Genomic DNA, 21,980 nt, shown 5'->3' with positions numbered 1-21,980 from the left:
ACTGCGCTGTATTTTTCTATGTTCTATGTAACAGAAAAGGTAGTTCAAGTAACAAGGAAACCTCAATGACTAGGCATCTTCCCACTGCTGCAATATTTATCTGGTATTGCAGCCATTGATATCAGATGAATGTCTTCTGTCTGGAATGCCACTGGGGGGTTGTTTTGGATTGTGCTTTGCCTGGTTCCTCCCCTCCAACCTTGCCATCATCGGTCACCCTGCCAGGAGTTGAGAACTCCTGATGGCTTCGCTCTCTGGATCGATGGAACACTTTCCCTAATAACAAACACAGTACAATGTTTTGTCATTTTTTTTCAATATGGGAGTATCACATGTTGGAAACTTTCAAGCAGTTTTAAGACATTATCTTTTAAAGAACAACAAGAAAACCAAGGGAAAAAAAAAATACATTTGCTTCTGGGAATAAACAGAGTCTTTTCACAGAAAAGAAATATACAGTCAATGCATGATCATTTCATCCAAATCACTTCCATAGGAGGTGGGTGTCATTAAAGTTCTATCTGAGTGGTTGCATCCAGTACTGCACTGTTCTGTCGGGGTGAAGATGAAGTTCCTCCTGCTCAATATCCTGATCTTTGTCCTCGGACGCTTGTTGCTGCTCTCCTAGTTCTTCATTGTTCGTCACATAAGCTCTTTGCCTACTCCAGTTGTACAAAACCCAACATGCAAAGATTATATGGCATACCTTTGTCGGTACTGTGCTGCAATCCCCGCCCCCACCCGACCTCATCTTCAGGTGGTCTAGCATCTACCCCATGGTGATCGTGGTCAAAGAATGGGCTCTATTGTTTCTAATCTCACCCTCAGTTCGGGGAGTCGTAACAGAGCCAGCAGCCATGGTTGCAGAGGGTATATTTTGACACCAGTAACCATCCCGTAAGGCTTCCTATCATTGAAATGAAGCAGGAACATGTGAGTTCTTAAGGGTGTTGGTGTCATGGTAGCTTCTAAGGTACCAAATTCTAAGATATGGTACCAATGATCACAGATAACCTGTATTGATGTAATGGTGAACTAGTTGTTGGAGTGCCTTTTACTGTCACGGGAGATCACTATTGCAAATGCAATAATCCAGTAATTGCTAGCTTAAATCATTGAGCAACATTAAGTGATCAAATGATGAAGAGTAGTCACTGTGATGATGTACGCAAATGCTGCAGTACATGTAGGTACAGCAATGCAATAAATTAGAGAAAATATTGAATAGTATTGGTTAAGAGTTCCAATATGACTAAGCTAGTATGCTTGAATAAACACATTGACGTGCATTAAACAATTTTGACAGCAAGCTAAAAAGCAAACATTAGGTTTTGACTCCAGCCAGGAGAAATGGTACTCTTGTGGCATTTTACTAATATAGATCAAATACAACTTTAATTAATGTTCTGACTGGGCTTATAACATAAAATGTGCTGAATGGCATCGAGTATATGATGGAAAAGCAGAAAATGGTGAAATATTTAGTGATTAAGTAACACGTGGGCAGCGCGTTGGCACAGTGGTTAGCACTGCTGCCTTCAGCGCCAGAGACCCGGGTTCAATTCCCGCCTCAGGTGACTGACTGTGTGGAGTTTGCACATTCTCCCCGTGTCTGCGTGGGTTTCCTCTGGGTGCTCCGGTTTCCTCCCACAATCCAAAAATGTGCAGGTTAGGTGAATTGGCCATGCTAAATTGCCCGTAGTGTTAGGTGAAGGAGTGAATTTGGGGGAATGGGTCTGGGTGGGTTGTGCTTCAGCGGGTCGGTGTGGACTTGTTGAGCCGAAGGGCCTGTTTCCACACTGTAAGTAATCTAATCTTTAAAAAAAAGTGGAGAAAGGAACAGATTGATCTTTTGTCAGAACTACGAAAGGTTAGAAATGTTGCATGGACTTGACAGATCAAATGGTCTCCTGTGTCATTGTCACTCTAAATGACTCTATAACATGGAATAAGAGACCAAGGAAATCCCATCTGTGAGAAGAGAAAAACTTGTTCCAGGAGATTCCTGAAAGAAAAGTAGCAGTGTGTTAAATATTAATTCAAAAGAAAAATACTGCCATTACCACAGCACACCAATGCCACAAGTATAGTATGCAATTGCTGGCATGCAATAATGTCACTTATATACAAGGCAGTTTGATGAAGCTGAGTTTGCATGTATTCCCTTTGCATAATAGAGTAATTTAGTATTGCAGACCATGCATTAAAGCTCCAATTTAATTTCAACTACATGAAAAAAAACTGACTGCTCTGTTTGTCCAAATAAATCATTGGGAAAAACTGACCACAGTTAGAGTTTCGTAAGTACTGTTGCATGTATGCCTGTTTGTAAGTTACCTTCCCTGATCCAGTAATACAAGATGAATATTGCTTTGCTAACCCAATACTATTGGAACTGGATTAACAACTGTATGGTAATGTTAAGTCACAGGGCTAAAGAGTTAAGGAATTCGGGTGCTTTGTGTATAAGCAAATATTCTTTGCTTTTGTTGCAAAGATCTCAATCCTCACTTTTCCATGTGAATTTTAATTGAAATTTATTAGTTTCCAATATGATCTGGTCTTGAAATACATCATGTTTTGTCATCTGGAATTTCTATCACTGAATTCCTGGCATTTACTTCCAAATTAATTATATCTTACACAGTCTTCTTGTGGAGTTTATTGTCCATGGTCCAACAGATTTCTTATCAATGGAAGTTTGAAAAAAATACTTTTGCATGGTGAAGCAACCTGCCCCATGACTAGCTAATTGGACAGAAAATGATGAAAGAATTAAAGCTATCTTCAGAGAACTGGTACAGAGAAGATTGGCTTTAAGTAAACAGTAGTCTGGAATAATGTACTCTGGTCACTTTCTTCAACTATAGATACATTCCTGAACTTTATGCTAAGTGAAGATGCTGTTTTAAAAAAAATGAAATTACTTAGAGTTATGAAATAAGTTGAAAGGTAAGGATTTTAAGGTGAACAGTACAAATAGGCTTAAGAAACCCAATGAGAAAGAATTGAGAGGTATAGCAGGAAAGTGGGTAGGTCAACCTTGTTAAAGCTGTGGTTAATTTTCCACAAATTAGAAATGTTCTTACAATTTTGTTCATTGGAAGTGCAAAGAAACATGGCATGAATTTTACCTTAATGTTGTTACCCAGTTTCGTATGTTATTCCAAAATTGTCAAGCTCAAATTTCACAAAAGGAAATAATATATTAGACATTTTCTTTTTAATTAACCAATGTTCCTACACCATAAATGATAGGTTCCAGTATACTATGCAAAGTTTGCTAATTCAACTAATGTAACCTGAGTGATATAACTTACAGCAGCATCCAAGGGTTGCAAGGGAAATAAACCAAACTGTATTCCCTTTCCTCTGTACTGTTCAACAGCTCTACTAGAAAATTCATTGTGGACATCAAATAAGCAAAGGATAAATTTTAGCTGAAATACGTTTCACCATTTCTAGTATTAAACAATAAATATTTGCATTGATCGGACACGCTTTGGGACCTCAGGACTTCCCAAAATGCATCTCACTCATCAGATGTTTCGGAAGTGTACTCACGACATTACAATAAATATGGAGATTTAATTATCTTATGATTAGTTTTAGTGGTTTTATTGTTTAAGGAATAAACGTTCCCTCGAAAAGCAGGAGAACTCCATTACTCATGTTTGCATTGTGCTATTTGATCTTTTACTAAGACACTATTGATTTAGCATCTCATCCTAAAAAAAGTGCTTTCAATATTGCACCAATTTCTCAGGCAATGTCAACCCAGTTTACATATATTTAAGTCTCCACCGTAGGGCTTGAATTCCAGACTTTCAAGTTGTAAGATCACACACCAAAGAATGGCCATTTTGGCCAGGGAATAAAAACCAACTAACACATGTATGTCAGTGTTGGTAACATGTGGAGCTGGAAAATGCACAACAGGTCAAGCAGTATTAGAGGAGCCGAGAAGTCAATATTTCAGGTCGGAACCTTCCATCAGTCCTGATGAAAGATCCCAACCTCAAACTTCGACTGTCCTGCTCTTCTAATGCTGCCTGACCTTGTGTGCTTTTTTTCAAGTCCACACTTTATCAACTCTGACTTTCCAGCATCTACAGTCTTTACTATCTCCGAGTAGCACATGTCAGTATCTCAGCAAAATAACTGAGCACATTAAGGAGATAAATTGTATGTGGATTTTTAATTAATTGGTGTGATTTGAATCTACATCTGTCTTCCAGAGTAACAAGCAATGGTCAGAATTTGTCCTGTCATCTTATCAGTGGATTTTTTTTCTGATACATTTATAACATCCTGCATATGTGATCTCTCATGTAGGATGTAGTTATCTACTGTTTGGAGAACACCATTTGTGATGTCAATCACCGGGATAATGCTGGGTATACAGCATTGCACGAAGCTTGTGCACGTGGCTGGCTTGATATTGTCACACGGCTCCTGGAGCATGGAGGAGATGTCAACTGCAGTGCGCAGGATGGTACCAGGTAAGGTTGCTATAAGTGATTTTGGTATTGTGAATGTTGTACGTTCTGCAGTGATAACATTAGCATTGGAGAAGGAAGGTCATTCCCAGAATTCACTAAAAGCAATTACAGTACAGATATAGCACATTTAGAAATGGAACAATCCTCACAATGGTCCTCCCTGGAAGTCTGTCTGTGTATTTTGGATCTGCATTAGATGAAATCTTTAAATATATTAATGTTGATCATTCCATTAAATAATCCTCATGTCAAGAGGGTGCCTGTACTGCTTAACATCTAATCATATAAATGTGTGACACAACGTGCAGCAATTGTATTCCTTTATGCTATAATGAACAAATGTTGTCATTCACATGGACTGAAAACATTAAAATAAAATAGGGCCACTTAAACCTTTTCTCAGCAGTATTTATCCACGCGTGTCTTTCTGCTCCCTCTTTATTCTGGATATCAAGGATTGGCAACCTTGGCTGCTGATTTAAACTTTATGTTCCAATCTCTGATTCATTTTAATAATACTATCTTGATGCAATGTAAGAGGGTTTTTAAACTATCAAGACAGTTTGGTGTCTGTGCATATAGCAGGTTTAGTCAGCTGAACTGCTGGCATTTGAAGAAACCAACAGGCACCCTCTAACTTCCATTTTTAACCTTTGCATGTTCTTCAAAATGTGGCACATTCACAGTGGCACTGGTAGATCTGCCATTTAAATATGTTAAGTGCTCACCATGTGAAATTTGAGTCCCACACTTTGACTTTGACTTTGGGTCTCCTGGACTTTCTGAAACTCACCAAGTAAAACAAAGGAAAACCACTGTGGGAATTATCAGAACTATTCAATTAATACAAAGCAAAAGCTTTTGACTCTGAAGTCTGACAATTGTTTCCTTGCCGAAATGAAAGGATTTTGCTCACAAGGCATTTTCTGATTGTGTGTGCCTTCACTACTTTGGAGGTGATAACCTTTAAAAATATTGGGTATTTCTGGAACCATGAGGTTTCTTGCCTTTGATTTCCACTTCCCAGCTGTCATCCATTACAGCAGTATGGGAGCAGTTTACACAACTTAACCATGGACCAACAATGAGGATTGAGAAGAGCAGCAATAACACCAATAGTTGCAAGAGCAGTATTTGCAAGAACAACAGCAACTGCCTTCTCAATCATCTGCAGTTCCTCAGGAAAGAGGAACCAACCGCAGTTCCACATTGCAAGCAAAATTAGTTTCCTCGACATTGCTGAGTACAAATGCTCAGCCTTGCTCTCACTTTCCCAGCAGGTATTGTTGACCTGTTTGAGTTTATTTCCTGGTTGAAGATGCTTTCTATTCAAAAATGAAGAAGTCTTTATGTGGTAGGTAATCTTATTGTGTTACGATCTGTCATATATTAGTGGGCGGCACGGTGGCACAGTGGTTAGCACTGGCTGCCTCACAGCGCCGGAGACCCGGGTTCAATTCCCGCCTCAGGCGACTGACTGTGTGGAGTTTGCACGTTCTCCCCGTGTCGGCGTGGGTTTCCTCCGGGTGCTCCGGTTTCCTCCCACAGTCCAAAGATGTGCCGGCCAGGTGAATTGGGTGTAGTGTTATGTAAGGGGTAGATGTAGATGTAGGGGTATGGGTGGGTTACGCTTCGGCGGGGCGGTGTGGACTTGTTGGGCCGAAGGGCCTGTTTCCACACTGTAAGTAATCTAATATATTTGCAATAAGACCTTGTTGGCTCACTATGTTCTGTAGTATTGCCCTGTTGCTGATTTCTTTTTCTAATTATTAAATATTTTGAGCTACAGTTGACATTACAACTTGATTTTAAATACAACTTACCGTTTTTATGTTTTAGACCTATTCATGATGCTGTCGTGAATGATAACCTGGATGTTGTCCATGTTCTTCTGTCGTATGGTGCAGATCCCACCCTTGCTACCTATTCAGGTCAGACGGTTCTGAAGATGGCTCATAGTGAGCCAATGAAACAGTTTCTTTTAGGTATGTAGGCTATGCTACTCACTTAATATCCAAATTTGTAATGTTTCAATTTATTCAGACATAAAATATATTTTGACATTTTCAATGTGCTCATGATACATGTGACAGTCAGCAAAACAATTTTTTTTATTATAATATGCCAGAATGAAGTATTTTTGAAACATTAAGTTAAATAACAATTATACAGAGCTAATTTATATGGTATCCCCTCCCTCAAGCATTTGAGCTCAAATGAGGACACACATACTAATGCTTCAATTAAGTATTGACAGAGTACTGCATTATCTGAGGTGCTGTCTTTCAGATTAGACGATAAACTGAAGCCCCATCTAGCTGTTCATCTGGATGTAAAGTAGCACATAACAGAATTCAAAGATTAGGGATCTGCTTCTTCTTGCAACATTTGCTCCTCCTTTTTTTGTGAAAACATGCTGTGCACAAATGAGCTGCTGCAGTTGCCAATGTAACAGTGACTGTAGTTTGAAAGTACCTGATTGAAGCACTTGTTTTGAGAATGTGAAAGGGGAAATGAAAGAGCAAATGGCTTTTTTGGATCTGGAGTGATTTTTTTAATATAAACTGCAATATTAAGTATATAAACTTAGATCAAAGAAAATTCCATTAATATAGCTGTGGCACTTTTTCAATTGGTTAACGCCAAAAGATGTAGGAGCAGAAGTAGACCATTCAGTCTATCAGGACTGCTTCAGAATTCAGTGAAATCACAGCTGATGTGATAATCCCCAACTCCACTTTCCTGCTTATTCCCATAAATGCTTGTTTTCTTTAGTGATTAAGGGTCTATCTCAGCCTTGAATGTATTTACTGACTCAGCCTCAACAATCCTTTGCAGTAAGTAATTCCACAGATATACTGAGCAAAGAAATTCCCCTTCATTTCTGTTTTAAATGTGCAATCCCTTATTCTGAAATTATACCCTCTGGACCTAGACACTCTCACCAGGGGAAACGACCTTTCTTCATCTACCCTTCAAGTTCCCTATGGTTCTTGTATATTTCAATAAGATTGTTATCATTCTTCTAAATTCCAGTGAATGCAGGCTCATCCTACGCAACCTCTCCTTGCTTAGGGAACCTTCTGTAGACTGTCTGCAATGCCAGTATATCCTTCATTAGGTATAAGGCCAAAACTATTCGGTGTTCGAGCTGTGTGGTCTGACTAGTGCATTGTCAAATTTTAGCAAAGTGTTCCTACTTTTACTCCATTCTCTTTGAAAAAGGGACCAATATTCCATATATTTTCTCTATTACCGACTGAACTTGGATGCTAAGTACTTGTGATTCATGCATGAAGAGTTCCAATTCCCTCTGTTCTGTAGCTTTCTGCAGACTTACTCTATTTAAATCATATTCAGTTCCACTATTCATCTGGCCAAAATGCATAACCTCACATTTTCATTTACCAAGTTTTTACCAACTTGTTTAACCTGTTTGTATCCCTTTAGAGGCTCTTAGAGTCATCCATACCACTCGCCTTCCCATTTATTTTTGTGTCATCTGCAAACTTGGCCATAAAATATTTGCTTTCTTCAAGTCATTTATATATATTGTAAATAATTGTCACTTCACATTTATCCCTTTTGCTGATCTACTCGTTACAGGTTGCCATTCTAAAATTGTCCCCCTTATTCCAATTTTCTGTCAAAGAGTCATACAGCATGGAAACCAACCCTTCAGTCCAACCAATCAATGGCAAAAGTTCCTAAATTAAACTAGTCTGGCCTGTCTGTGCTTGGCCCTTATCTCTCCAAACTTTTCCTATTCGTGAACTTATCTAAATTTCTTTTCAACATTGTAACTGTACCTGCATCCACCATTTTTGCTAGCAGTTCATGCCACAAACAAACCACTGTCTCTTTGGGAAAACAAAAGTCAAAACAACAGCACTTTTAAAAGGGAGAAAGACAGACAAAGGCAGCAAGCACATGGTCTGTAAGGGAGAGAGATAAAGAAATCCACACTGCTAACTGACACAGCAGTGAATCTGCGCACTTACTGCAGTTTGAATTCATGTATTGCTGGACATCACAGTGTCTAGGAAAATTTAAGAAACAGCTAAATTCACGACTGATCTTGAAGGAGCCTGTTTGGGAGAGTTCACAGCACAGAAACAGATAAGTAAATAGTTTTAAGTGTAGCCTTGCTGTAAATCTATATTATTGAGTAGAGTGGGTTCTTTCTTGATTATATGTTTTTATTGGGATTTCTCTCTTGATTAAATTTTAAATATAAGTCATAAGCATTAAGTTAGCCTGGAGCAGTGTTTTGTAGAACAATACGATGGTGCTAATTTCTGAGTCTATAAAATGGAAGGAGCAAAATGGCATTTAGTAGAATGTCAGATGTAGGAGGTTTGGGAGGGTTTAAGGGTTTCTGAGGATTATATTTGCAATAAATGTCATTGGTTGTGATTCCTGTCAGATTGAATGGATTTGTTGGAGTGACAGTCAGAGGCAATGAGGAATTTACAAGACCTAGGGGGTGTGATGGATGGCAGTTATATGAAGTGATAAAAGCCACAGATGCAGTCAGGTAAATGGGTTAACTCCAAGGAAGGTAGGAGAAGGAGGCAGATAGTATAGGAGTTTTCTGTGGCTATCTCCATCTCAAGTATGCTGTTTTGGAAAATGTAGGGGGTGATGGACTTTCAGGGGAATGTAGCATGAACAGCCAAGTTTCTAATATCAAGGTTGGCTCTAATGTACGTCAGGTTCCAAGAGATCAATTGTGTGAGGGGACTGTCTCTAGTCAGGGACACAGACAGGTGTTTGTGCGGCCAGCAGTGAAAATCAGAATGGTGTGTTGCCTCCCTGGTGCCAGGATCAAGGATGCCTCAGAGATGGTGCAGAATGTTCTCAAAGGGGAGAGGAACCAGCAGGACATCATTGTATACATTGGTACCAACGACATAGGAAAGGAAAAGGATGAGATTCTGAAGGACGAATGTAGAGAGTTAGGCAGGAATTTATAAAGAAGGTCCTCGAGGGTAGTAATATCTGGATTACTCCAGGTGCTACGAGCTAGTGAGGATAAGTATAGGAGGATAGAGCAGATGATGCATGGCTGAGGAGCTGGTGCATGGGAGAAGGATTCACATTTTTGGATCATTAGAAGCTGTTTAGGGGTAGAAGTTACCTGTACATGAACGATGGATTGGAAAGGGACTAATATACTGGCGGGGAGATTTGTGAGAGCTGCTCATGAGGATTTAAACTAGTAAGGTGGGGGTGGTGGGGAGGGGGAGCCAAGGAGATAGTGAGGAAAGAGATTAATCTGAGACTGATACAGTTGAGAAAAGAAGTGAGTCAAACAGTCAGGGCAGGCAGGAACAAAGCAGAGAACAAGGTAGGACTGATAAATTAAACCTCATTTATTTCAATGCAAGAGGTGAAACAGGGAAGGCAGATGAACTGAGGGCATGGCTAGGAACATGGGACTGGGATATCATAGCAATTACAGAAACATAGCTCAGGGATGGACAGGACTGGCAGCTTAATATTCAAGGATACAAATGCCTTCGGAAAGACAGAAATGGAAGCAAGAGAGGAGAGGGAATGGTGTTTTTGATAAGGGATAGCATTACAGCTGTGCTGAGGGAGGATATTCCTGGGAGTACATCTGGAAGATATTTGGGTGGAAATGAGAAATAGGAAAGGGATTGTATTATAGACCCCCTAATAGCCAGGAGGAAATTGAGAAACAAATTTGTAAGGAGATCTCTGCTATCTGTAAGAATAATAGGGTGGTTATGGTAGGGAATTTTAAATTTCCAAACGTAGACTGGAATGGCCAAAGTGTTAAGGGTTTAGATGGAGAGGAATTTGTTAAGAGTGCACAAGAAAATTTTCTGATTCAGTATGTGGATGTACCTACTAGAGAAGGTGCAAAACGTGACCTACTCTTGGGAAATATCTCAGGGCAGGTGACTGAGATATCAGTGGGAGAGCACTTTGGGGCCAGTGACCATAATTCTATTAGTTTCAAAATAGTGATGGTAAAGGATAGACCCAATGTAACAATTGAAATTCTAAATTGGAGGAAGGCTAATTTTGACGGTATTAGGCAAGAACTTTCAAAAGTTGATTGGGTGCAGATGTTCGCAGGTAAAGGGACGGCTGGAAAATGAGAAGGCTTCAGAAATGAGATAATGAGAGTCCAGAGACATTATGTTCCTGTTAGGGTGAAAGGAAAGGCTGGTAGGGTAGGGAATGCTGGATAACCAGTGCAATCAAGGGTTTGATTAACAAAAAGAAGGAAGCATATGTCTTATATAGACACGATAGATCGAGTGAATCCTTAGCGTATAAAGGCAGTAGGAGTATACTTAAGAGAGAAATCAGGAGGGCAAAAAGGGAACATGAAATAGCTTTGACAAATAGGATTAAGGACAAGCCAAAGGATTTTTACAAATACATTAAGGACAAAAGAGTAACTAGGGAGAGAATATGGCCCCTCAAAGATCAGCAAGGCAGCCTTTGTGTGGAGCCGAAGGAGATTGGGTAGATTCTAAATGAGTATTTTGCATCAGTGTATACTGTGGAAAAGAGCATGGAAGATATAGAATGTGGGAAAATAGATGGTGACATCTTGAAAAATATCCATATTACAGAGGAAGAAGTGTGAATGTCTTGAAACGCATAAAGGTGGATAAATCCCCAGGACGTGATCAGATGTACCCTAGAACTCTGTGGGAAGCTAGGAAAGTGATTGCTGGGTGCCTTGTTGAGATATTTTTTATCATCGATAGTCACAGATGAGGTGCCAGAAGACTGGAGGTTGGCTAACGTGGTACCATTATTTAAGAAAGATGGGTAAGGACAAGCCAGGGAGCTATAGACCGGTGAGCCTGATGGTGGTGGGTAAGTTGTTGGAGGGAACCCTGAGGGACAGGATTTACACGTATTTGGAAAAGCAAGGACTGATTAGGGATCACCATGGCTTTTTACATGGGAAATCATGTCTCACAAACTTGATTGAGTTTTTTTGAAAAAATAACAAATCTGATTGATGAGGGCAGACAGATGGATGTGATCTATATGGACTTCAGTAAGGCGTTTGACAGGGTTCCCCATGGGAGACTGGTTAGCAAGGTAAGATCACATGGAATACAAGGAGAACTAGCCATTTGGCTATAGAGCTGGCTCCAAGGTAGCAGCCAGAGGGTGGGGGTGGAGGGTTGTTTTTCAGACTAAAAGCCTGTGACCAGTGGAGTGCCACAAGGATCGGTGCTAGGTCCACTACTTTTAGTCATTTATATATGATTTGGATGTGAACATACGAGGTATAGTTAATAAGTTTGCAGATGACACCACAATTGGAGGTGTAGTGAACAGCGAAAAAGATTACCTCAGATTACAACAGGATCTGGACCAGATGGGCCAATGGGCTGAGAAGTGGCGGATGGAATTTAATTCAGATAAATGCGAGGTGCTGCATTTTGGGAAAGCAAATCTTAGCAGGGCTTATACACTTAATGGTAAGTCTTAGGGACTGTTGCTGAACAAAGAGACTTTGGAGTGCACGTTCTTAGCTCCTTGAAAGTGGAGTCGCGGGTAGATCGGATAGTGAAGAAGGTGTTTAGTATGCTTTCCTTTATTGGTCAGAACATTGAGTATTGGAGTTGGGAGGTCATGTTGTGGTTGTGCAGGTCGTTGGTTAGGCTACTTTTGGAATATTGCATGCAATTCTGGTCTTCCTATCGGAAGGATGTTGTGAAACTTGTAAGGGTTCAGAAAAGATTATAAGGAAATTGCCAGAGTTGGAGGATTTGAGCTACAGGGAGAAGCTGAATAGGCTGGAGCTGTTTTCCCTGGAGCATCGAAGGCTGACGGGTAACCTCATAGAGGTTTATAAAATCATGAAGGACATGGATAGGATAAATAGACAAAGTCTTTTCCCTGGAGTGGGGGAGTCCAGAACTAGAGGGCATAGGTTTAGGGTAAGAGAGGAATGATATAAAAGGGACCTAAGGGGCAACTTTTTCACGCAGAGGGTGTTGCATGTATGGAATGAGCTGTCGGAGGAAGTGGTGCAGGCTGGTACCTGGATGGGTGTATGAATAGGATGGGTTTAGAGGGAAATGGGCCAAGTGCTGGCAAATGGGACTAGATTAGGTTGGGATATCTGGTCGGCATGGACAAGTTGAATCAAAGGGTCTGTTTCTGTGCTGTACATCTCTATGACTCTATGTCTTTTTAAAATCTTTCTTCTTGCACCTTAAAAATATGCCCCCTAGCTTTGAACTTGCCCACCCTTGGAAAGAGGTCCTTGTCATTCACCTTATTTATGCCCCTCATGATTTTCAATGACATTACCTCTCAACCTCCCAAACTTTCATAGAAAAAATCCCAGTCTTTGCAACCTACTTTTATACCTCAAACCCTCCGTTCCCGGCAAACCCCTGGTAAATCTTTTCTGAAACCTCTCCAGTTTAAAATATCCTTCATATAATAGGGTGACCTATCTTCTATTAGTTCGCCAATCCTCTGTCCATCTTAATATACTACCGCTAATACCATGGGCTCTTGTCTTTTTAAGTAGTCTAATGAGTGTTACCTTATCAAACACTTCTTGGAAATTCAGATATATTGCATACACTGCTCTATCTTTACCAATCCTGTTTGTTAACTTCTCAGAAAGCATTCTACTAAACTTGTCAGAATAGTGACACTAAAGGGGACAAATACTGAACTTCGGTACCATTGGAGTAAGCCCTAAAACAACACAGGGAGAAAGTGAGGACTGCAGATGCTCTTTGACTAGAAACAACACAACATAGTCAACATATGCACTAGATCTTTTTCAATCGGTGGAAAAAATAATTCTGTTAGAACTTTTCGTGCAGACTGAAATTATAAACCTGGTTTATTAAACAGCTCAGATAATTTAAGAATAGAATATTGCAGTCTTGATTTCTTAATTGTTTTTGTACTTATTCAGATGAATGGGAAAGATTTCGAGGGATATGGGCCAAATGCTGGCAAATGGGATTAGATCAGTTTAGGATATCTGGTTGGCATGGAGGAGTTGGACCGAAGGGTGTGTTTCCATGCTGTGTAGCTTTGACTCTATGACTCTATTTCAATAATTGGAAGCACTAAAGTAGAAGGACCTTGTATAGTTTTTTTAACTTTGCTTTGGAAAATGAACTTTTACAATCATGGTGAAATTAAGACTTTACATTCTGTTCTTAAATTACCTATGCTGTTTAAGAAACCAGGTTTCTAATTTCAGTCTGAGCTTAACTGTCTGTTAGGTTTATTTTTGTATTTGGTAGAACTGTGTAAACTGGCCTGATCTGATATGAAGATTTAGAGAAAGCTCCCTATGTTTTCCCCGTATTAAGGTAGTTTCTAGTATAGAACTGCCAGTCAAACTTATCTGCAACCAAAAAGACAAAATGTTTCTCCCACCATGTTAAATTATCGAAATTGCATGGGCTGGATTTTACAGTCCCCAGCTGGCATGTTTTAAGGGGATGTCTTTACAAGAGATGCCTGGCCTTTTTCACCACTTCTGCACCCACTTCTGACCTGTCTCTAATATGATGCTGGGTGGAGAATGTACCAGTCAGCCACTTATCCTGAGTAGCCAAATAATGGTCTCTTGAAGATCTTATTTATCTCCATTCTCCATTCAGGAGGGGAACAAGTCAAGATAGACAACTGAGCAGCTTTTACAGACAGGAAACAGTGGCTATTTCTTTTTGAGAATGGGAACCTCAAAGGCTGACGCACCTTTAATTCTGCCCTTCAGTCTTTCAAACCTGTGCCCATTTTCTAATCTGCCGTTGTTGGGGGGTCTGCTATCTCGGCCTGTCCAAAATCCCATACTTACCTTGAAGTATGGGCTCGATCGGTCCTTTTCCTTGGGGACTGTTTGTAGCCCCAGTAGTAACCACTGTTCGATCCTGGCACAACTGGAGAAATGGAGGCCAATCAGCTTGAAATACCTCTTACATGGCTTGGGGATGGATGATTGTTAAAAATCCAAAATAAGTAAGGTTGCTTCTTTTTGGCATTTTGTGTTTTTACATTGTATTGTGTGGCTTGCTGTAGTCATGTGGCCTCTTCTGTAAATTGTAGTCATTTTTAGATTGAGTAAGCAAAAAAAAACATGAAACAGCTCCAAGCATAATATTGTTACAAGGCAAACAGTTATCAGGTGAACAGGTTCATGACTAACTTTTTAGTTGGTGGAATATGCTGTTCTCTAAAATCCAATCCCGTGTATCTGGTTTAAGCAGGCAATATTGATGTTGATATAATTCGTGTCTCTGCCCAAGCCTAAATATTACTTGGCTCCTGTCAAAGGCCAGTATGGACGGTTGGCTATCAAAGGAGTTGTAAATGTAACTGAACACGATATTGTGGAATTGTCATAGCTTACTCTTGACCTTGGGAAGGTTATTGAAGGATTCGAAAGATTTCTAGAATATCTTTAGAAATAATGGCTGAAGGCTATGAAGATTCGACTCTTAGTCCCCCAGCTGTTTTCTCTTGTTTCAAAATCAGTTACTTCAGTTTTACTTGGGTTTTAGGATTTAACACTACACAATATCTGATGTTGGAAAGTTACAGCTCATTTATGAACTGTAGTTCTTAAAAATATATTTCATAGGTAGTGTCTAGCAAAATTTGCTTTTTCTCATTGTGCTCACTTTAATATTTAATCTGTACTAATAATTTTGTATATATAAGCACATACAGTTGTTTGCTGCTTCAGTTCAAAATACATCATCCGAGTACTTGTAATAATTCTGTGCTAGATTTGATCTTAATTTTCTGGATGTGAACAATAATAGTTACAGTGAGTTGAACCTTTAATGTCTCCGTAAATTGTCAAACAATTTTATTTTCTTTTTGCGTCTTCTCCTCCTCATGCCAAAGTACACTTATACCTAAAATTAAACTTCAGGCTCAATGTGAGAACGTTAGTGATTTCTGTGTGCCTCCACAGGTAGTTCGTGCATTTTAGCATGAATTTCTGATTGTAGATAATTCCCAGGTAAAGGGTGATTGAGAAGAACTCTTCTCCCCCCCCCCCCAACTTCCTGGCATCACAGATTTGTATTAAGAAAAATTATTAAAGTGTTTTTCAAACATCCTCATGCACAGGATGTCAAGTTGATCCTTGGTGTACCTGTTATATGCTAATAAAGGGAGATCCTATTTCAACAAGGCACTCTGTACCCAAATCATTAACCTAAATTTTCTATTTACTATTTTTGGTTCCAATTTTTTGCATTTACAGGTTTCCTTAATAGGTGACAGAATTCCCTTTATTAAATTTTCATGTATATGCTTCACTGTTAAGACCACTATTTGTTGCCCATTCTTAATTGCCCTTGAACGGAATGATTTGCATTGTTGTTTGCTAGTCAATTACATTTCTGCAGTCATATGTAGGCCAGACCAGTTAAGGATGGCAGATTTTCTTCATAAAGGATATTAGTGAACCAGATTGGTTTTAATGAATTGAATGAATAGATTCACAGTCACCTGTAATAAGATTAGTTTTATTTTAATTAAATTCAAGTTCTACCAGCTGCCTGAGTGGGATTTGAACATTCTCCAAAACATTAGCCTGAGCTTCTGGTTTATTTGTGCGATGACATTACCTATACCTCATCTTTCCCTTTCACCATGAACTTATTTGAATAGTCAACTGCCATTTATGGTTTTACTGTAACAGATCTGTCAATGATAGTAGAAGAAATGAATGAGATTATAAAATTTAGTTCATACATTTTTTCTTACTTAAAAGTTAAATCTTAATGAATTTCTACTAGGTTGGAAAATGAGCCACATAGATTTACAAGTTCTCAGCTTTGATTCCTGGGACTGGATTTTGGGAACGATTAGATGGTCATTCCTTGACAGTGCATTCCCAAGGTCTGATTAAATCCATACAGTCATGTCGTTTCTACATCTTTGGAGGGGAATAAGTGAGAGTCAGGGCCACCTGATACAGGTCTAAGGTGGGAACAGAGACAGGCAGCTGCCTTGGATGCCAATTGAGAACACCCACCTTTGTTCATTGCTATGAATTTATACAGCCATCCTGATCAATCCCTGTTTTAAAAATAGTTCTTTGGTCTTGCACTCCCCAGTATTTAAAGGCTACTTTACGTGGACTACTGACTTTCAATTTCAGAGGTTCATCTTGTAATGGCAACAATACCAATACTTTATCTCCCACCTGAAACACTCTAGTTGATAAAGGTTTATTTGCCCATTCTTTCATTTTCATAGGTAAAGTTTAATTGTTCCTGCACAATCTTACACACTCCAAGTCTTTCTAGAAACATGAACACTCAATTTAATATTGCAGATTCATCTTTCTCATTCAAGAACTTCTTCTTAATCGGTTTTAATGGACCTCTAATCTCATGACCATAAAACAGTTCAAATGGGCTAAGTCCAGTAGATTCATTTGGAGAATCTCTCGTAGCAAATAATGAAAAACCTAATTCTTTGTCCCAATCCTACGGGAACCATATAATATTCCTTGAGAGTTTTAAGATATTGTCTAAAGTTTCCTGTGTTTGCAGATTATGTGCAGTTGACTTCAGTTGTTTTATTTCCAAACCGCTGATAATTATTTGGAATACTTTAGACGTGAAGTTGGAATCCTTATTAGACTGTACTTCAATTTGTAGTCCATTACAAAACTGTGTAAACTTTTCCATTTCCCCCTAACAGTAATCATCCTTAAAGGAATAGCTTTTAGATATTGAGTTGTCATTTCTATATTATGATGAGATACTAATGCTTTTTTTTTGGTATTGGCCCTACACATTCTTCTTGCACACAACTAAATGTTTTTTTCAAAAACTGGTATAGATATCAAAGGTGTTGGTCTGATTACTTGTTGAGGTTTTCTTTCCACCAGAAATGTATGGTATGTTCGAAAGAACTGCACTACATCTTGATGAAATCCTGGCCATGTAAAAATACCTGTTTATCAATGCCTGTCTTTTCCATTTTCCTGAGTGTCCAGACAAAAGAGCTTCATATCTTTCATACACTATCTTAAATGTCTAGCAGAAAGTAAACAACCATCTATTCTTTGAATGCAGTTCTGTGAGGATACTTCCACTTCCTTATCAAAACTCTGCTCTTAGTATAATAGCACTATGAAATCCCTTCACCTTGTGCTTCAGTTGAGCTGTCTCTGCTAACTACTTAACTCTAGATCTACTTACTGAGCTTCAAGTGATGAAGTCATGTCTTATGTCACTTTTGAACTTTTCTCATTCTTAAAGAAGAGTTTGAGGGACCCTACTGTCTACTTGTGTATTATTATGACTGCTGATGATGGACTTTGCTTAGCCTGGTCATTACATGTGACGGAAAAATAACCACAACCTGGCCCTGTATCTGTTGCATTTCTTAAGTCTCAATTGGACATTGTGATTTGAGGAGAAGTTGATGGAAAAAAGCCTTAGTTTTGTGGATTACTTCATGATCATCAGCTATTATTGCCATCTTTCTAGCAGCTGCAACCATTTGGCCCGTAACATGAGTTCTTATTACAGAAGGTTGTGAGTTTTTGAATTCCTCCAAGAGAATAAAGTCTCTAAGAGCATCATACATGATTTCACTTTCTAATGCTCTTATCCATCTATCAAAATTACTTTGTATAATCCCTTCAAATTATACAGATTTGCCTAGGCCTTTGGCACCAACTTGAGTGGACCCAATCCAATATTGTTTTCTTCAGTGTATCATCAACCTGAGAAATCTCCTCTGACAATGAAACATAAATTTTCAGTGCTTTACTTGTCAACCTACTCTGCATGGACAATGTCAGGTCCTCTTTGCCCAACTCAATTGCCTAGCTATTTTCTGAAATGACACGAAAAATGCCAAAACATACTTTTCCTCAAGTTTCAGTCAGGCCTGTACAAACTTAAACATTCCCATACTGGACTTCAATTTATGATGCAGGTTCTCCGCAGTAGAGCCTGATCAGGATCTGACGTCTCCTATTTTAACTGTGCCATAGTTGGCTTAATTCATGTTCTTTCTCTTCCCTTTTCCTTCACAATTCCAATTCAAATCCACTCATTTCCAAATTGTACTTTCTTAATTCCAACTCCATTTCCTTAACTTTTTCTGCCTTGTTCTTCATCTTTTTATGCCATCTCTAGTAGCTTCATTCTCTTCTCAAGATCCAGCTATTTCACCTCTAAATTAGTATCACCCAATTCTGATATTTCACTCCCTGAAGTACTTGGCTCTTTTTTTGCATTTCCTCTAAATCCACGTGCTATGAAATTCCCTTTAAGTCTGTCAGTGACAATTCTGCCACCTGCAGGAAATCTTTTATTTCAAATACTACACCTTTAGTGCAGTATAGAACCTGTGAGTTTTCCATCACCTGCATGATTTACCAAACCACTGTCAAGTCATATTTGCCTCCATTTAAAGGATATCTTTAAAGAAATTGAAACTGTAACTTGCGCAGCATCAGTTGAAGGTTTCACTTAATTTAGTGCCAGCAGAGTGTCTTTGTGAAAGTATAATCATATCAGAAGTAAAGGAATCATGTTTAAGGATAAATAACTGTAAGATATCTGTTTATACCACTTATTATGCACTGTCTTCTAAGATGAAAATTGAGAGTCAGAGGACCATTCCATGGATTTGAATTCCTAATCTATGATAACGATCCACCACAGCAGTGAATAAGTGCTACAGAGGTGCTGCCTTCAACCTGAAGCAGTAAAATTGATTTCTTGGGTGGCAGTAAATAATAGCATAGTATATTGTGCAAGGGAGAGTTTTCCCAGTGCCTGCATTCAATATTTATTTCTTAAAACAAAATTTCTTGATGTTGCACACTCATAGGATGTGGTGTCACTGGCTGGAATATTGATCATTTATGCCATTGTTAGTCAAGTTTGCCAATGTAATAAGAATGGTTCAATTTCAAAAGACCTTTTAAAAAAAATAGGTTAGGAGACCAAAGGGTGCTAACTGTATGAATGTTAACTCGGGAGAAATGGAAAGGAAAATTGGGTTTGTGTAATAAGTGGCTAACTTGCAACTGTTCATTTTGTGCTTGAGACTTGTGTAGAATTTCAGATAGGAGCTTACCAGTATTGACACATTGAATTTGTAATCTTGGGCAAATTATTCACAATAGATACTTTTAATTGCCTTTGAATATTATGACTTTAATATGGATGTACTGCAAAGACTCTAATCAATTAAGTAGGGTTTTTTAAATAATAACAGGCACATTATTAATTTTCAGTTGTGTTTTTGTAGAATATTTCACTGACCTGAGGGGCCGGAGTGAGGATGATCCAGCCCTTCACTGGGAATTTTATGGAAGCTCTGCATGTGGTGAGTACTAAAATCATTAGCTATTATAAATAAAGAGTAAGGAATAAAAGATACATTGGCTCATTTAAGCTTATTCTTTACATCAATCATTTTAAAAAAGCCCAATTTTGGAGCCTACTCATTTCATGTTATTAATTTTGAGTTCTATTGTCAACAAACTGAGCTAGATAAAAATCCAGTTGAATGAACAATACATTTAAATTTGTTATAATTCAACGTTACTATGACCTGGATTTTCTACTTGGTGTTATTTCACAATTAGCATTACCATGTCTAATATAAACACTGACATTAGAATGGAATTGATTGCAGAATCTAGTCTGATGTACATCATTTTATTCAAATTTAGTTCCCATGTACACAACTAACCCCTGATAACTGATGATTACAGAAGTACTGAAAATCTAGTGCTACACACTATGTAGGTAATGATAAGCAAAATTAGTTGCACTTCACAACTGATTTAGTTTATTTGAGCAACTCCATAAATCATACAAGTTATTTCAAAAAACCGAAATACATTAAACATAATATGCAAGAAATGGCAGCAAGATGCGTCCTTCAATTGATCTGCTCTGGGCCTAGCTCTGAGCCTTGGGACCTACCAGATAGTGCAAATCTGTGCATCCGAGACAGAATACCTTGCAGTAAGAGAGGCACGGATACCTCTGAGCTATCCATGTCCGAGGACTCAGCTACAAGCAAAATGTTTATTTTACTGTTCTGTTCTTCAATGCCCTCAAATTTTGTCTGTTATGGACCAGTTAGGTGGTGGTTGCTATACCCTCTATTCAACCTACGAGTGAGAAGCTTTTCATTTTGAACTACTATTTACAATAAAAGAAACATTCTTTCTCTATACTCTTACAATGTGATAAATTTGAGGCAGGAAGCATAGTTGAGGGACTTCTTTAATATCTATTAACTGTATACACCCTTCCATTAAAGACAATGTTGACCAAAACACAATCACTCGGGAGGAGTCCCAGGCCTCTGCCCTCTATCTCCCTATAGAAGAGCCAACTACTAATGTCCTATACTGCAATGTTATTAGAAGTTACATGTCTTTGGTGAGTGAATATAAGAACATTGAGTAGGAGTGAGCTATTCAGCCCCTTGAGCTTGCTCTCCCAATCCACAAGATCATGGTTGATCTAATTACAACCTCAACCGTGATCATTTTTCACCCTCTTGCTTAACAAGAATCTATCCATCTTTGCCTTAAAAATGTTCAGGAACTCTGCTTTCACCACTTTTTCAGAAAGAGAGTCCCAAAGACTTGAGAAGAGTAATTTTTGCCTCACCTCTGTTTTAAATGGACAAGCCCTCATTTGCAAACAGTAATCCCTGGTCACAGTCATCCTCTTTTGTGAGAGGAAGTATCCTCTTTCCCCCTTTCAAGACCCTTCAGGATCATGTATTTCAATCTAATCACCCTTTACTTTCTGAACTCCAGCACTTCTAATCCTAACCTTCCCGCCTTTTCCAGTGAGCCTGCTCCCACCCCAATCCCCTCCTCTTGCCCATTCTAGTTATTAGCATAGTAAATCTTCTCTGAACTGTCTCCAGTGTATCATTCCATAAAGTGACCAAATGTGAACACATGCTCCAGTCGTGGTCTCACCCATGCCCTCTATAACCAAAACAAATCATCCCTACTTTTATATATAGTTCACCTCACAATAAATGATATGATTCTATTAACTTTCCTAACTACTTGCTGGACCTGCATGCTAACCTTTTGCAATTCATGCATCACAGAACTCTGCAGACTTTTACTATTTAGATAATACACTTGATTTTTATTCTTCGTTATTAGGTAGCTGCCATCTGGAGGCACCTTCACTCTGAAATCATGAATTAATTCTCTCTGATTACACAATAGCAAGAGTAATATATTCCGCTCTGGTCGGGTCCAGAACATGCTGTTCTAAGAAACTATCTCAAAAACAATCTATGAACTCCTTATCAATGATACATTCACCCATCTGACATTCCCAAATAATATGCAGGTTAAAATCTCACATGATTATCAACATGTCTTTTGGAAGAGCTCTCACTATTCCATTGTGTTACAATCTACTGTGTAGTTACTATTAGCGGCCTGTGTACCACTCA

General features: G+C 38.7%; 1 protein-coding gene across 6 annotated transcripts in view; it reads left to right on the top strand.

Annotated features, from left to right (window-relative positions):
• LOC140495864 (BCL-6 corepressor-like protein 1) overlaps positions 1-21,980 on the top strand; it is a 262,058-nt gene that overhangs the window by 221,984 nt on the left and 18,094 nt on the right. For all 6 annotated transcript variants that reach the window (XM_072595068.1, XM_072595065.1, XM_072595063.1 and 3 more), the window contains 3 exons: positions 4,336-4,502; positions 6,342-6,487; positions 19,785-19,862. In XM_072595068.1, the coding sequence (XP_072451169.1) occupies positions 4,336-4,502; positions 6,342-6,487; positions 19,785-19,862 (391 nt within the window). The remainder of the gene's footprint in view (positions 1-4,335; positions 4,503-6,341; positions 6,488-19,784; positions 19,863-21,980) is intronic.

This window comes from Chiloscyllium punctatum, chromosome 25, assembly GCF_047496795.1.
Source record: "Chiloscyllium punctatum isolate Juve2018m chromosome 25, sChiPun1.3, whole genome shotgun sequence".
NCBI classification, from domain to species: domain Eukaryota; kingdom Metazoa; phylum Chordata; class Chondrichthyes; order Orectolobiformes; family Hemiscylliidae; genus Chiloscyllium; species Chiloscyllium punctatum.
Note: the sequence above shows the minus strand (reverse complement) of the source record. Positions and strands in the feature narration are given on the sequence as shown.